At 44.5% G+C, this 15,726-nt stretch overlaps 1 protein-coding gene across 1 annotated transcript; it reads left to right on the top strand.

The window, feature by feature from the left end:
- The first annotated feature begins 271 nt into the window (after positions 1-271).
- LOC124654489 lies at positions 272-8,047 on the top strand. Its single transcript, XM_047193491.1, has 9 exons — positions 272-548; positions 3,208-3,269; positions 3,389-3,538; positions 3,969-4,145; positions 4,765-4,980; positions 5,069-6,702; positions 6,814-6,879; positions 6,985-7,054; positions 7,176-8,047. The coding sequence occupies exons 1-9, from the start codon at positions 272-274 to the stop codon at positions 7,803-7,805; spliced, it is 3,282 nt and encodes a 1,093-aa protein (XP_047049447.1). The 3' UTR covers positions 7,806-8,047.
- Positions 8,048-15,726: the final 7,679 nt, after the last annotated feature.

Here is a 15,726-nt window from a genome sequence, read left to right as displayed (position 1 = left end):
CCAACCTACCCAACGTGCCCATAATGTTAGTCGGTATCTTTGGCGATGTTCTTTGATCTTAGCTCGACCTTTTGTTACTTTTTTTTGAGAATTCGACCTTTTGTTACTGTTCATCCAACGGAATGGCAGCGAGAGACGTATATCCAGAAAGCCGCTTCCGCTGTTGCGTGTTGGATTACGCCCAAACTGCCACCTTCTGCCGTCGTTCCCCTTTCGCGCCAAAAGAGCCCTAGGCAACCGCCTCCGCCGCCGGCCCGGCATCCACCTTCTTATGCCGCCGCCACCGCCACCGCCGACAGTGGCGCGGCAGGTGGAGGAGATAGCGGCGGATCCCGACCGCGCTGTCGCGTACGCGCGCCTCCTCCACCTGCAGCGCGCGTGCGCCGACGACCCCTCCGCCGCCGCCGACCTGGCCGCGGCTTCCCCTTCTGCCCTGCTTCCGCTCCTCCTGCGCGACGCAGCCGACCATGACGAGGAAGTCGCTGCCTCCGCCCTCAAGTGTCTCGGCTTCGCGCTCTACCACCCCGTCCTCGTCTCCACCATCTCAGGTAGTAGCACTTCCTGATAACTGCATCCATCTGGTCGTCAGTTAAATGTGCGTTTTGGTTGGGCCGGGTCAGGGTTAGTGAACAAGTCATGGTGGAATGTAGGTGCCCTGGAGATCGATTTAGATGTTTAATTCCAGACTATTGCTCAATTTTCATTCTGGCATGCGTTTGGAGCTAATATCTAGTTATCAACTATATCCTTTTGCCTTGGACAACGGCGAGTCCAGGAATTATTTGCAGGGGAGGCTAAAAGTTGACGACGACTAACTAAATGACTACTTCCGGTAGAAAATAAGCCAATATATAAGACAAAATTAATTAAGACAACATACCACAAATTTTCAGGTTAAAAGCATACAAATCACACACTAATACATCCAGTACTAGAGAAACAACAACAAAAGGACAAAGTGAACTCTCTAATAAAACTACTCCCTCCGATTTATATTAATTGACTTTAATATAGATGTATCTAGAACTAAAATGTGTCTAGATACATCTATATTAGAGTCAATTAATATGAACCGGAGGGAGTAGTAAACAGACATGTACCTCTAAGAAATCACATCATACTCCCGCGACAGATGTCCTCTACGATCCCTCAATTTCTGAAACTGTATAATGATCTGATCATCATGAATGCTTCTGAATATCTCTTTCTCACAGTAGCACACCATTAAATCATTTAGCCATTCATCGGACACCTTATTGCGCAAATCTGTTTTAATAATCTTCATTGCTGAAAATATGCGTTCAACCTATGCAGTTGCCACAGGAAGAATGAGAGCCAACTCAATGAGACGATACAGCAATGGAAAATATGTGTGTTTTGTTGTTTGAACCATCAACTGAACAAGTGTGGACAGATTTTGACATCCATTAAATTATTCACTTCTCCTAATGTTCATAAGAAATCTTAGGAGGTCAATTCTTAGCAACAACCTGTCTGCTTCTGTGAAGTCCTCAGCATAAATTTCAGCAAGCCGAATAAGTTTCTCAACATTAAACTTTGAGAAGTTGTTTCCTGGACTAAGACAGGCCATACAATCAAGTAACTCGGTGGAAACTTCATTGAATCGATGATTCACTTCAGCGAGAGTTGCATCAATGGCAACATTGAATATGCTAACCTTGTAATAGTGGAGTCGAGTCGTCGCGTTCTTGGTGGTATGAACAGTTTGACCCAAAGCTCCAACATGATCATCCATATTTGGCACTTCAATCTCATGTGTCTCACAAAAGCTCTTGGCTTGGCTGAATAAAGAATCCAACATGCTTTTTAAAATTATCCAGACCTGTTTTCCAACGAGTGTAACCATCTTTTCCACACTGTATTCCAACCAATCAAATTTATCCAACCAGTGTGCCTGAAATGATCTCCAAATAATTCCATCTTGTGTCTTCTTGAATTTATGCCCTACAGCTTTGTTTCGCCCATTCAACAAATAAGCTCTTGTCACATCACTTCTAATTTCGGGGGCATAATCATCTATTGGTATTCTAAGTCCTGGATGATGAATAATTTGACTTGGATGAAATTCTTGAATATGCTAACTTGGTTGGTTTGTACTCTCATCAGTCTCATCAAATGTGGTGGCATTGCTCTCAACAATTTTGGGATCAGGTTCATGTTCATATTCAGGTTCAGCTTGAGGTTCAACATGTTCAGGTTCAGGTTGAGGTTCAGCTTGAGGTTCAACATGCTCAGGTTCAGGTTGAGTGCTACCAACAGAATTAGATGTATAATAGCTAAGGATGCTCACGGGCTTTCTCTTCATTTTAACAAATCTGAAAATATATTACACATAGATAAATTAATTGGAGCTAGCTAGTACATAATTACAAATTTGCAACAGAGAGATAGCAAAATAATATGAGGATTGGAGGACCAATATTCGACTAATACCACATAACAGAAGGTGTTGCCGATGCTCACTGGCAGGCCGGCGCTCCTCTCTCCGGTGCACAGAGACTTTCGGCAGGCCGGCACGCTGCTCAGCCCCAGCCCAAACTTCTCCGGACGCCCGGACGCCGGCTGCCACTCCCGCTAGCAAACCGCTAGGGTTTGGCCTTTGGTGGCTGCCGGCTGGGTGCGTCCGCCGTCCGCGCGTCGCCTTCTGGGTGCGGGCGTGCGGCGCTCCGCTGGACCCCAGCCCCTCCTCTGTCGTTGGCTCGCCGCCTCGCTGGTCGTGGCCGCTGGCCCGCCACCTTGCCTCCGTCTCTGCCTCTCCTGTTCGATGCTTGGATACGATGCCGATGCGTCATGGGTGCTTGAGGCTTAGATACGATGCTGTGTGTCTGTGCGAGTTGGGCTAATGAGCCTCCTTTGGAAGATTGCTAGTAGTAAAAAAAAAAATTACATCTTCGGAGGGCAGGCTTCAGCCTGTATAAGCCTGCTTGCTGGCCTCGCCTTTGGCCTTGGACGGCTGCAGGTTCACCTTCCAGTCTTCCACTTAGAAGGTGTTTGAGAGTTCATGATTTTCTACAATTGAAGAGCCTTTCTATTCTGTTGTTCTTAAATCAGTATATACTGCCATCTCTTATTACATCGCCCTCTGAACCGATCAATGTGCTTGGCTGCTCAGACATGCCTTTGGATCTTGAAATTATTTGTGGTTTGAAGGATTAGGTATAATATTTGTTTGTTCTTGCCCTGCAGGACAGTTGGCTCAGTCTGTATTGGCTACTTTGGTTCAGCTGATCATGACTACCAAGATGAAGGTTGATTCTGCTCACCATTTTCTTCTATTTTCAAGTGTTTCTTTTGTTCAGTTTTGTTGCGGAGAATGTGCATGTTCGTTCACTAATTTGGTTGTGTTCCTCTTATTTTGTTATTGCAGGCTATTTGTAATCTTGCAGTCTGGTGCATTTCTGTTCAACAGTTAGAGGCTTTGGTTGTAGAGGATAAAACATCTCCCGTGCTGAATGCTATTGTTTATGCCCTTGACAATCCATTTGGTTCTTTGTCTACAACATTTGAGGCAGTTCAGGTTATTCCTCCAACTGAAACTACGCACTGTTAAATGCATACCCTCTCTCTCTAATGAAATTTCAGTGAACCTGTTCACTTTGTATCATCACTTGTATTTTCAATGGCAACACAGAAATATGTTAATTTACTAAGCTATCTTCGTAATTACTAGAATTCATTACTCTTTTGTTTCACGTCTTCAGCAAAGTGGAAAAACATATTGCTCATAGATGATCTCTCATTCGATTTTTTCCATGCCTCATTACTTTCTTTTTATGTTGTCACAATAATTAAAATATCTTCGAAGTTGGAGGGTTTTACCTTTTAGTATGAGCACTTTTGCCACAAGTGTAAAGCATGCACTTTATTGTTGTTCCTTTTTTTTAGTTTAATGTATTATCTGTTAGTAATGCTTGGACTAAGGTTGTGCCTGAAAATACTTACTGAAGGCTACCATGAAACTTGCTAGCCAAAATCCAAAAGGAATGAGGGACCTCTCAAGCATGTGGGTTCCCCCGATATACCGAAGACTCTTAAGTGCTGAGAAGCCGGAAAGGGATGTGGCTGAAAGATGTCTCATTAAAGTGTCATCAGTTATTTTACCTCCTCAATCTTCTCTTTCTAAGGTAACTGAAAAATGTCTCCTATAGTGATTTTTGAATATATGTTTCTAATTGGTGACATTATTTTCGTTGTTGCCAACCATAGTACCCAGGTTGTGTCTTTATAACCGTAGTCAGATATCACAAACTTAATTGCCACCACACACATGGCTGTGGAAATGTTTTGCATTGAGTTTGGTACTGAATAAGATGTCCCTTTGAGCTTCTTAGGGAAAACAAAAACCAACAATTTTTTGTTATCTGTGTAGCACTGAAATTGCCTGCAGTTTGTCTGGAATGATTATAAAACCCATTTGAGAAAGCAGACTGAAAGTTACTAACAGATTAACTTAGGCCAGTTAATATCTGGCACAGTACAATAGTGCTTCTCCGTTACATTAATGATTGTGTTACATTTGACATTTAGTCTTTTTACAACAATTTTGTGACTCTGATTCTTTTCTCATTAAATAAGTTACCATCTTCTGCTACTTTGCCTATTGCAATGTTGATTGTGTTATTTACCAACCTCCTGTTGTACCCTTTTTTTTTTACTTTCTAGTGCAATCTAATATTCCAATTTTCTTATTTTCTGCGTATGAACAGTTCCTCAATCAAGTTTTACTTTGTACATGCTGTGCAGGAAGTAGCATTGGACCTTGAGCAAAAGCTACTCTCTTCTATGATTAATATGCTCAATGAACCTTCGAAAAAAATTCAAGCAGTGAAAACATGGGGATGGTTCGTATCCTTACTTGGCGCAAGTGCAGTGAGCACTAGACCTCTACTTAATAAAATACTTAAAGTTCCTGAGCAGTTATTTACTGATCCTGATCCACAAGTTCAGATAACCACAATGGTGAGTTAAACTATTTCGTGAAGTACACTTTATTCCTGTAAGAAAAATATATTCCAAATATAATATGATAATCTTTTCAGAATTGCAGGTTAGCTGGAGAAATTTGGTGGATGCATTCTTTGCGCCACAGGCTTTAGGAAATGTGGATCAAGAGACAGTGCTGTCTCCTATTGAAGCCAGAGCACATGTTAGTGCCCAGATGAAAAAGATAAGACTAATTATGATGCCTTTATGTGCAGTTCTGTCGAGAAGTCATAATATTACTTTAAGTTCCTCCTGCTTGAGCACATGGCATTACCTTCTATATAAACTTGGTGATTTGATTAACCATTTATCTATTCTGGAGGCTGCTTTTGGGCCAGTACTCAAGATAATCTTCTCCAGTGGACTTCATAGTAAGAACAAGCCACTGTGGTCATTTTGCATCAACCTTTTTCACGCTTTTGTTTCAGTAAGAGTTAGGCATTTGAGCTCACCTGGAGAGAATGTGTGTGTTCTATTGAATCAGAACCTGCTATCCCAAACTTGTACACATCTCAAGGCCTTGTTGGGTGTTCATCAAATCAAATGGTTACCATGGGACGTTACCTGCCTTGATTTTCAGTTGGGGATCCTTAGCTTAATTGTGAATCCAGAACTACTTCAGAATATGGCTGTTGAAATGGCAGTAACTATTATGGACTCCACAACACAAATTTTCAGGTTGCTTCTACAGGGAGTTCGACTTCAGTGTAACTCAAAGTTAGCTGATGACAATGTTGCGATATGCATTACTAAGGTATGCAAGTTTGTAAAGAAAGTGTTTCTGGATCTGGAAGGAAAGCAAAAGAGTAACAGTTCAGCAGTGTTAGTGCAATTTGGTCTTCAGTTTGTCAAGTGTACTATAGAGGAACTGGATAATTCTATGTTGGATTCTGGAAAGTGCGAGTTATGCTTAGACATAGAACAAATAAATGAGATGCAATATGCAGAATGCAGTACAAAGTTATCTTATCCAAGAATCAGGCCACTTGCTTACATGGAGATGGTTTCTCCAGCAGTTTACTTGACTGCACTGTCTCTGTCAGTCGTAACTCAGTTTACCGGGGAGTTGTCACATGGAGATGCCCATCAATTGGCTTTAATTATCTGTTCGTCTGATCTCCCGGAGAACTTCCATGCTGCTGTTGCTTTTTTGTATATGCAGATCATGCATCCAGTAGATAGTCAGCTAAGAATAAAATGGTTGCTGTTGTGGAACAAAGTGTCAAAGTGCTTGAATGAGCAAATGATGTCTTACTTGAAGCTTAGCTGTGGCGCAAGTGGCCATGATGTTTTCTGTCAGTTCTTCTGTTATCCATTTTTCGCTAGTTCCAAGGGTTATCTTCCGATGACACAAGACTTGGAGGCGAAGCTGGCTATTGAGGTTTATGGATCCCTTTTTACGAACTCCAATTATTTAGAGGCTTCTTACATGGTTTTCCTTGATAACCTTTTTGAATATTTTATCCGCACAATTGATGAAAATATGTCCTCATTCCAAGCCAATATTGAGTATTGCTTAGAGAAGAAGTTTGAAGACATTACTATCCTTTCTGTTCTTGGGGAAGTAGTTATTGGAGCACTAGAGAATGCCCAAATTTTGAACTATGCTAACCACCAAGACGTTGAAGTAGCAAATCAGGAGTCTGATGGATGCAGAGGACCTAACCTTTTCTTGAGTTGCTTGAAGCTTGTTAACAGGTTTGTTGAATTATACTTTTAGATGAAACAACTCTAGTTTATCCTGCCTAGCATGACCAATGATTTCAAGACGTTTCAGTAATAATTCCAATAATTTCATCGCATGTGCAGGTTTATGAGACTGTCAAGTTTTGGTCTCAAAGCAAATCCAGCTGCAAAACACCAAGTCACAAACATGTAAGTAAATTGGATTTACTAAAATGACAATCTTGCAGATTAATTTCAATAGAAACAAAGCTGCTCTTTGTTCTGATTACATCTCTGGCTTTTATTATGCTTCAGGTTTTTTTCATCTTTATCTACTTTCGTTGGGCATCTTACATTGGCAAAAGATATTGTTCTACTCTTTGAGGTTTGTGCCATCTTTCCAGTATTCTTTAAGTGGACCGACTTTATTATATTGTTATAATACAAACACATGTACTTTTTTGCCAAGTGCTAACTTGGCGATAAATGCCACCTCATCCTTGCAGATTATTGGAGATCAACTTACTGAATGGCTCACTTTATCTAGCACATTGTACAATGAAATGCAACAAGGAGAAACCATTATTAATCAGCTTGAGAAACTCTTGCTCAGCACTGTCAGGTGCTTGACGACAAGCCAGCTCATCTATGACTATTTCTTTCTTCAGAAGCAGCATCCGCTTCTCCAAGTGGCGGTTAACCACCCACACAAGCCTATTTCAGCTGCAGCCACGTTGATTCGGAGAGCATCAGGACCTGGCAATGCAGGCTTGCTGCATGAAGGATGCCGCTCATTTTCCAGGACAGATGAGTTGTCGGAGGATCTTAACTGTGCCAGCGACACTGACAAGACCTTCGCGCTCGAGGAACTAAGCATTTCAAGGATGTTAGCACCGCCAATGTCGTCGGGTCGAGGCGTCGTCACGTCAAACTCAACCGACCGCGCCAAGAGGAATGGTGAATCACTCAGGGTCTCTGCAGGTGTAGGGAGGAAGAGGCTGAAGATCACGAAGTATTCAGGCAAGGCCAAGGGACTTGGCAAAGTTACTGGCGATTCCTTCTCGCCGCAGTGGGTGGAAAGTAAGGTGTGCAGGAAACCAGAACTGATACTTGAGATGCTGAAGAGGAAGAGATAATTGCTTGAAGCCATCGCACTGCACATGTCTGTATGCAAGCCTGTTCATGGTTTGGTCCGAAACTGCGCAAACCATGGAACCAACTAGAGCAAGCTGTGTAACCGGTTTCGGCGGGTCATGGGTCCTGGATAGTGTCTACACCACCGAACTAGTAGTCTTCAAGCTTCAGCTCTACCTCAGCATTATCCATGGGCCACGTCGAACACAGCGGGGTTGAGACCCGAGCTACTCCTTCCGTTTATTTTTCGTATATATTTGGTTAAAATTTACAGAGTTTGACTTTGATTAAAGGGAAATTCTACGAAGAGGCGCCGCACCGGCTGCTCTTTCGTGTGACGCTTTAGGATTCGCCAAAAACGATCGCTCCTCTTACTCAGCTGACACCTTATCTCTTCGACCCAACCACCCGCTCCTTCCAAACTTGTCCTCCACAATTTGCTCCGAACCACATAATCTCTTCCTCTCTCTTTTCTCTCTCCCCGGAGAAGATGCGCTAGGCGGAGAGGCCGGAAAGTTGTCAGAAGGAGGGGGCCGCTGCCGCTGCGGAACGCGGGGAGATGTCGGTCGGCAGCGCGTGCACTCCACCGACGATTACGCAGCATCAGCCCGCCGCCGACGAGCGCGAGAAGGAGGCATCCGTCAGCAGCGCTGGACTCCACCGACGAGCACAAGGCGCGGAGCCTGCCGATGACAAGCACGAGGAGGAGGTCCCCGTCGGAAGGGCGGGATGCCCGACAAACACACGACGCGGAGCCTGCCGCCGACGAGCGCGGAGATGAGTCCTCCGTCGACAGCGCGGGGGACTCCACCGACGAGGACACATCACGGAGCCCGCCGCCGACGAGCGCAAGGAGGAGGCGCCGGTCGGAAGGCCGGGGATTCCGCCGCCGACAATCACACAAGGAGGCCACAGGAAACAAGCGTGAGGCGTTCGTCGCTGGCAAGGGGGCGCCGCCGCCGACGAGGATGTGTCCATTCTTAGTGCAGGGGAGGCGCCTGCCGAGCATGCCAAGGACGGCTCGTCGATGAGTACGTAGGATCGAGCACACAACCATAATCTGGTTTTTGTTGGGTTTTATCCAGTGATTTTGGTGAACATCCTAGTTTCATGTGTCGCCATTTTTTTTGGAGGACAAGAAATTCATCACACCCTCAACTATTTGAAGTCTGCCGATTAGCAAGCAACCTCACTATTTTTGCAAAAAGAATCTGGTAGCTAAGCGGTGGAAATTTGGCAGAAATAAGAATCTGGTAGCTAAGCGGTAGAAATTTGGCAGTTAGGAAATAAGAACCTGTCAGCTAAGCACTGAAAATTTGGCAGAATTTTTTGGCAACTAGGCACACTGAGAATTTTGCAATTACTAGTATAATTTTGGCAATTAGTTAAAATTAACTTTTAGGCACTATAAACTTGGCAGCTAAGTAAAATTAACTTGGCGACTAGGCACTAAATAACCAGTGACATTATTACATTGTAAAAATATGTTAATTACGTTTATTTTTTCCTGGCAGTCAAGTGCAATTTATTTGGCAATTGTTCATGTATAATGTGAGGCAGTGTATTTTGTAGTTATAGGCTTTTCACGTTGGTTTGAACTTTGAAGTGGCGACCAAATGTAATGTGTCTGACAACTATTCATCTGTTTGCTGGCAAGTGTATTATTAATTGATTTGATCATTTTGACCTTGTTAAAAAGTTTCACCATACATAGCTAATCTAAGTTAGTACTACCAGTGTGACTATGCTAGGCTACGGCACCATGTAGCCTTTTTCAAAGTTTTTCTGCGCCATGTGAGGACGGCAACATGCATGCAGTATTTTTTCTACATAGACCTGAGCTAGTAGGTGACAGCCTATCAGAGCTAGTGGGCCGTGATAGTTTACCAGGAGGGAGGAGCATGCCGCCGCACGGATCAAGATATGTGCGATGTCGCTAGGTAGTGCAGTCCTTGATTAAATCCAAAACATGAAGTAAATAAGAACGGTGGGAGTATAAGGAAGCGAGAAAGTGTTGTCTCCTAGTCTAACACAAAGCTCTGGTGGTTGGGGCAAAGACAAAGACGCTCCCCAGCGGGCAAGCGTATCCGACAGAATGATCAAGCGTATCCGGCGTATATGAAAATTAGTTACCCAAACATAGATGCACACTATATTTTTTATTTTCATCCTTGAGAATTAATCTGCATGTTGTCCCGAACACAACACGAATCATATCATATCTGTCGTCAGAACTGAATAGTCTGCCGACAAACTCATCGCTAAAGCAACGAGCAGCTACAAACTAAAGAAGCAAGTATAGCATGATTACTCAGATAGCTGCTCAAGTAAGAAAGCGAGGAACTAATAGGCTAAAATAAGCCATTGAGCTTGAGCCTATTAGATTATCTACTCCAAGACAGCTTTTAGGTACGCCTGATCCTACATCTTGTCAGAGCTTTTTTTTTTTTTCGAAATGGGGAAAATATCGTCCCAGCTTCTACATCCAAAGAATGCACACGGCTTTTTTATTAGATTATTCACGAAACCTTACAAGAAACAATACAAATATCAATCTCGAAGCAACCTTACTATACCTACAGTGGGATGAAGATGGTGACAATACACCAACTCACATCATCCAAAACTAAATGTCTTCACAAACCGCCCAATAGCAGGTGAGAAGCACATCCAGTCAAGCAGACTCTCAGTGCACGCCAATGCACACGCCACAGGAGTTGCTCCCGCCGTCTTCCTCAACTCCATCTTCAAGAGAGATCATCGCATTAACCTTGCAAGACCTGCCGTCGATGCCACCATGACGCCAGACGGCTCCACTATCCTGCACGTATACATCATCCCGCAACTGTCGTCGATACCCTAGCCGACCACCTCCGACGAAGAAGATGACAACCACCACCATGCCCGGGGCTGCTGCCCCAGGTTTCCTCATGACGCGAGGGATGTACACGAACGCCTCCCTGCCGAGGAGGCAGAGCCACGATAGGCAGATCGACACCCGTCCCGGCCCAAACGGACCAAGATTGGACCCGATCCTCGCCGCCGCCGCCCGTCGCCTGCAGATTGACGCCATAGCCGTCGCCTCCCTGCGCCACCGCATCAAGGAGAGGCCGGGCAGACGCCGCCGCCGTGCCCTCCAGGTTGTGGGGCCAGAGGATAGGCCGCCGCCGCCGCCACGCCGCAGGGCTTTGCCCGGCAGCGCTCCCGGCGACGGCGGCGGGGGAGGAGGGCGCCCTAGGGAGAAGAGGCGGCGGCAGGGGAGGAGGGCCCCGGCACGGCGCGGCGCCGCCGGCGCGGGGGGAGAGGAGGGTTAGGTCGGGGGGAGAGGGAGGGTTAGGTATCTAGCTGGCGACAGGAAGCAATGGACTGAACATCTGGTCAGAGCTGTACCAATCAAACCAATTTAACTACACGAAATGAACTGCTTAAGCACTAGGCCAGATAGCTTTTCATGATGGCAACAAAGCTTCACATCGCTCTCTCAGAAACCAAACAGTCAGAAAAAATATGGTTGCGCGCGATGAAAATCCCATCCAATCCGGCAACCTCCAGGCATGTCATCCATTGGAATTCGCCGACGAAGCCTTCCTGAACACGACAGTCCGGCCAGATTAGTGAAGATAGGCGTCAAGCAGATCCTTGTCATGGCGTGAGAGGAATCCTAGGACCAAACCCCCTTTATTCAAAGCCAGCCCGGTAGTCACCATACTATTGGCCATCACCGACCGCTAGCCCCACCAGAACTAGGTAGGCAGATTGAGGGTCGTGGATTAACATCCATAGCACCAGCCCTTCCGCATGATCGCACCGAAGTGCATCTCGAGGAAGAGAATCAATGCAGCCTGATACGTCTCCAACGTATCCATAATTTCTGATGTTCCATGCTTGTTTTATGACAATACTTACATGTTTTGCTTGCACTTTATGATGATTTTATGCGTTTTCCGGAACTAACCTATTAACAAGATGCCACAGTGCCGGTCCTCGTTTTCTGCTGTTTTTGGTTCCAGAAAGGCTGTTCGGGCAATATCCTCGGAATTCGACGAAACGAAGACCAAACATCATAATTCACCGAGACGGACCAGGACACCGAAGGGGAGTCAAAGGGGAGGCCTGGGGCCCCCACACCATAGGGCCGCGCCGGCCTATGGGGAGGGCACCCTGTTGCCCCTCCTGCGCCGCCTCTTCGCCTATATAAGCCCTTTCGACCTAAAAACTCGATACCAATTGACGAAACTCCGGAAAGACTCCGTGGGCGCCGCCACCATCGCGAAACTCCGTTTCGGGGGACGAGTCTCGTTCCGGCACCTCGCCGGGACGGGGAAGTGCCCCCGGAAGCCATCTTCATCGACGCCATCGCCTCCATCATGCTCCGTGAGTAGTTCCCCCATGGACTACGGGTTCTAGCTGTAGCTAGTTGGTATTCTCTCCTCTATGTACTTCAATACAATGATCTCATGAGCTGTGATACGTCTCCGACGTATCGATAATTTCTTATGTTCCATGCCATATTATTGATGATACCTACATTTTTTATGCACACTTTATGTCATATTCGTACATTTTCTGGAACTAACCTATTAACAAGATGCCGAAGAGCCGCTTGCTGTTTTCTGCTGTTTTTGGTTTCAGAAATCCTAGTAACGAAATATTCTCGGAATTGGACGAAATCAAGACCCAGGGGCCTATTTCGCCACGAACCTTCCAGAAGACCGAAGAGCATACGAAGTGGGGCCACGAGGTGGCCAAACCACAAGGCGGCGCGGCCAAGGGGGGCCCGCGCCTCCCTGTGGTGTGGGCCCCTCGTCAGCCCCCCGACTCTGCCCTTCCGCCTACTTAAAGCCTCCGTCGCGAAACCCCCGATGCGAAGAACCACGATACGGAAAACCTTCCAGAGCGGCCGCCATCGCGAAGCCAAGATCCGGGGGACAGGAGTCTCCGTTCCGGCACCCGCCGGAGCGGGGAAGTGCCCCGAAGGCTTCTCCATCGACACCGCTGCCATCTCCACCGCCATCTTCATCACCGCTGCTGCTCCCATGAGGAGGGAGTAGTTCTCCATCGAGGCTCGGGGCTGTACCGGTAGCTATGTGGTTAATCTCTCTCCTATGTGCTTCAATACAATAATCTCATGAGCTGCCTTACATGATTGAGATTCATATGATGATGCTTGTAATCTAGATGTCGTTATGCTAGTCAAGTGAATTTTACTTATGTGATCTCTCGGAGACTCCTTGTCCCACGTGTGTAAAGGTGACGAGTGTGTGCACCGTGTGGGTCTCTTAGGCTATATTTCACAGAATACTTATTCACTCGTTATGAATGGCATAGTGAAGTGCTTATTTATATCTCTTTATGATTGCAATGTGTTTGTATCACAATTTATCTATGTGCTACTCTAGCAATGTTATTAAAGTAGTTTTATTCCTCCCGCACGGTGTAATGGTGACAAGTGTGTGCATCCGTGTTAGTACTTGGCGTATGCTATGATTATGATCTCTTGTAGATTATGAAGTTAACTATTGCTATGATAGTATTGATGTGTATTATTCCTCCTACATAGCATGAAGGTGACAAGTGTGCATGCTATGTTAGTACTTGGTTTAGTCGAATTGATATTTCATGCACTCTAAGGTTATTTAAATATGAACATTGAATTGTGGAGCTTGTTAACTCCGGCATTGAGGGTTCGTGTAATCCTACGCAATGTATTCATCATCCAACAAGAGTGTAGAGTATGCATTTATCTATTCTGTTATGTGATCAATGTTGAGAGTGTCCACTAGTGAAAGTCTAATCCCTAGGCCTTGTTCCTAAATATCGCTATCGCTGCTTGTTTACTCGTTTTACTGCGTTACTACTGCTGCGTTACTACTGCTTGTTTACTCGTCCTGGGCAAAGCACTTTTCCGGTGCCGTTGCTACTCGCTCATATATATTCATACCACCCGTATTTCACTATCTCTTCGCCGAACTAGTACACCTATTAGGTGTGTTGGGGACACAAGAGACTTCTTGCTTTGTGGTTGCGGTGGCTGCATGAGAGGGATATCTTTGACCTCTTCCTCCCCGAGTTCGATAAACCTTGGGTGATCCACTTAAGGGAAACTTGCTCGTCGTTCTACAAACCTCTGCTCTTGGAGGCCCAACACTGTCTATAAGAATAGAAGCACCCGTAGACATCAAGCACTTTTCTGGCGCCGTTGTCGGGGAGGAAAGGTAAAAGGCACTCATACTCCGGTCCCAGGTAAAGTACTTTTCTAGCGCTGTTGTGTGTGTGCTCGAAGCTATTTCCTTTAGATCCTGCAATTGCATCTTTTTGTTTCTTGTTTACACTAGTTTGGCATAATGGACAACAATGAGCTTCTTATTCTATTTCCTGATTTAAAACATGGATTGTTTGATGCGAAAATTGAAAAACCTATGGAACCTTATTTGCATGCTGGTAGTAACATTAGTATGAACGCTTTGAACACCATTGTTGATAATGATATAGAAAGTTCTAAGCTTGGGGAAGCTGGTTTTCATGATCTTTTTAGTCCCCCAAGCATTGAGGAGAAAATTTACTTTGATGATACTTTGCCTCCTATATTTGATGATGAGAATAATAATGATAGCTACTTTGTTGAATTTGCTCCCACTACAACTAATAAAATTGATTATGCCTATGTGAAGAGTAATAATTTTATGCATGAGACTCATGATAAGAATGCTTTATGTGATAGTTATATTGTTGAGTTTGCTCATGATGCTACTGAAAGTTATTATGAGAGAGGAAAATATGGTTGTAGAAATTTTCATGTTACTAAAATGCCTCTCTATGTGCTGAAATTTTTGAAGCTACACTTGTTCTATCTTCCTATGCTTGTTACTTTGCTCTTCATGAACTTGTTTATTTACAAGATTCCTATGCATATGAAGCATGTTAGACTTAAATGTGTTTTGAATTTTCCTCTTTATGCTCTCTTTTGCTTCACATACTATCTTTTGCGAGTGCATCATTAAAACTGCTGAGCCCATCTTAACGGCTATAAAGAAAGAACTTCTTGGGAGATAACCCATGTGTTATTTTGCTACAGTATTTTTGTTTTATATTTGTGTCTTGGAAGTTGTTTACTACTGTAGCAACCTCTCCTTATCTTAGTTTTGAGTTTTGTTGTGCCAAGTAAAGTCTTTGATAGTAAAGTAAGTACTAGATTTGGATTACTGCGCAGTTCCAGATTTCTTTGCTGTCACGAATCTGGGTCTACCTCCCTGTAGGTAGCTCAGAAAATTAAGCCAATTTACGTGCATGATCCTCAGATATGTACGCAACTTTCATTCAATTTGAGTATTTTCATTTGAGCAAGTCTGGTGGCCTAATAAAATCCATCTTTACGGACTGTTCTGTTTTGACAGATTCTGCCTTTTATTTCGCATTTCCTCTTTGGCTATGTTGGATGAATTTCTGTGATCCATTAATGTCCAGTAGCTTTATGCAATGTCCAGAAGTGTTAAGAATGATTGTGTCACCTCTGAACATGTGGATTTTTATTGTGCACTAACCCTCTAATGAGTTGTTTCGAGTTTGGTGTGGAGGAAGTTTTCAAGGATCAAGAGAGGAGTATGATGCAATATGATCAAGGAGAGTGAAAGCTCTAAGCTTGGGGAAGCCCCGGTGGTTAACCCCTGCATATTCTAAGAAGACTCAAGCGTCTAAGCTTGGGGATGCCCAAGGCATCCCCTTCTTCATCGACAACATTATCGAGTTCCTCCCCTGAAACTATATTTTTATTCCGTCACATCTTATGCACTTTGCTTGGAGCGTCGGTTTGTTTTTGTTTTTTGTTTTGTTTGAATAAAATGGATCCTAGCATTCACTTTATGGGAGAGAGACACGCTCCTCTGTAGCATATGGACAAGTATGTCCTTAGGTTTTACTCATAGT

This window comes from Lolium rigidum, chromosome 1 (genome assembly GCF_022539505.1).
Source record: "Lolium rigidum isolate FL_2022 chromosome 1, APGP_CSIRO_Lrig_0.1, whole genome shotgun sequence".
In the NCBI taxonomy this organism is placed as follows: domain Eukaryota; kingdom Viridiplantae; phylum Streptophyta; class Magnoliopsida; order Poales; family Poaceae; genus Lolium; species Lolium rigidum.
The sequence above is the reverse complement of the archived record's forward strand: the minus strand, read 5'-3'. Positions and strand labels throughout refer to the sequence as shown.

Coding starts and splice junctions, on each gene's coding strand:
- LOC124654489 (XM_047193491.1), top strand. CDS start 272: ATGCCGCCGCCACCGCCACCGCCGACAGTGGCGCGGCAGGTGGAGGAG. Junction 549..3,207: donor CCTCGTCTCCACCATCTCAG/GTAGTAGCACTT, acceptor CTTGCCCTGCAG/GACAGTTGGCTCAGTCTGTA. Junction 3,270..3,388: donor TCATGACTACCAAGATGAAG/GTTGATTCTGCT, acceptor TTGTTATTGCAG/GCTATTTGTAATCTTGCAGT.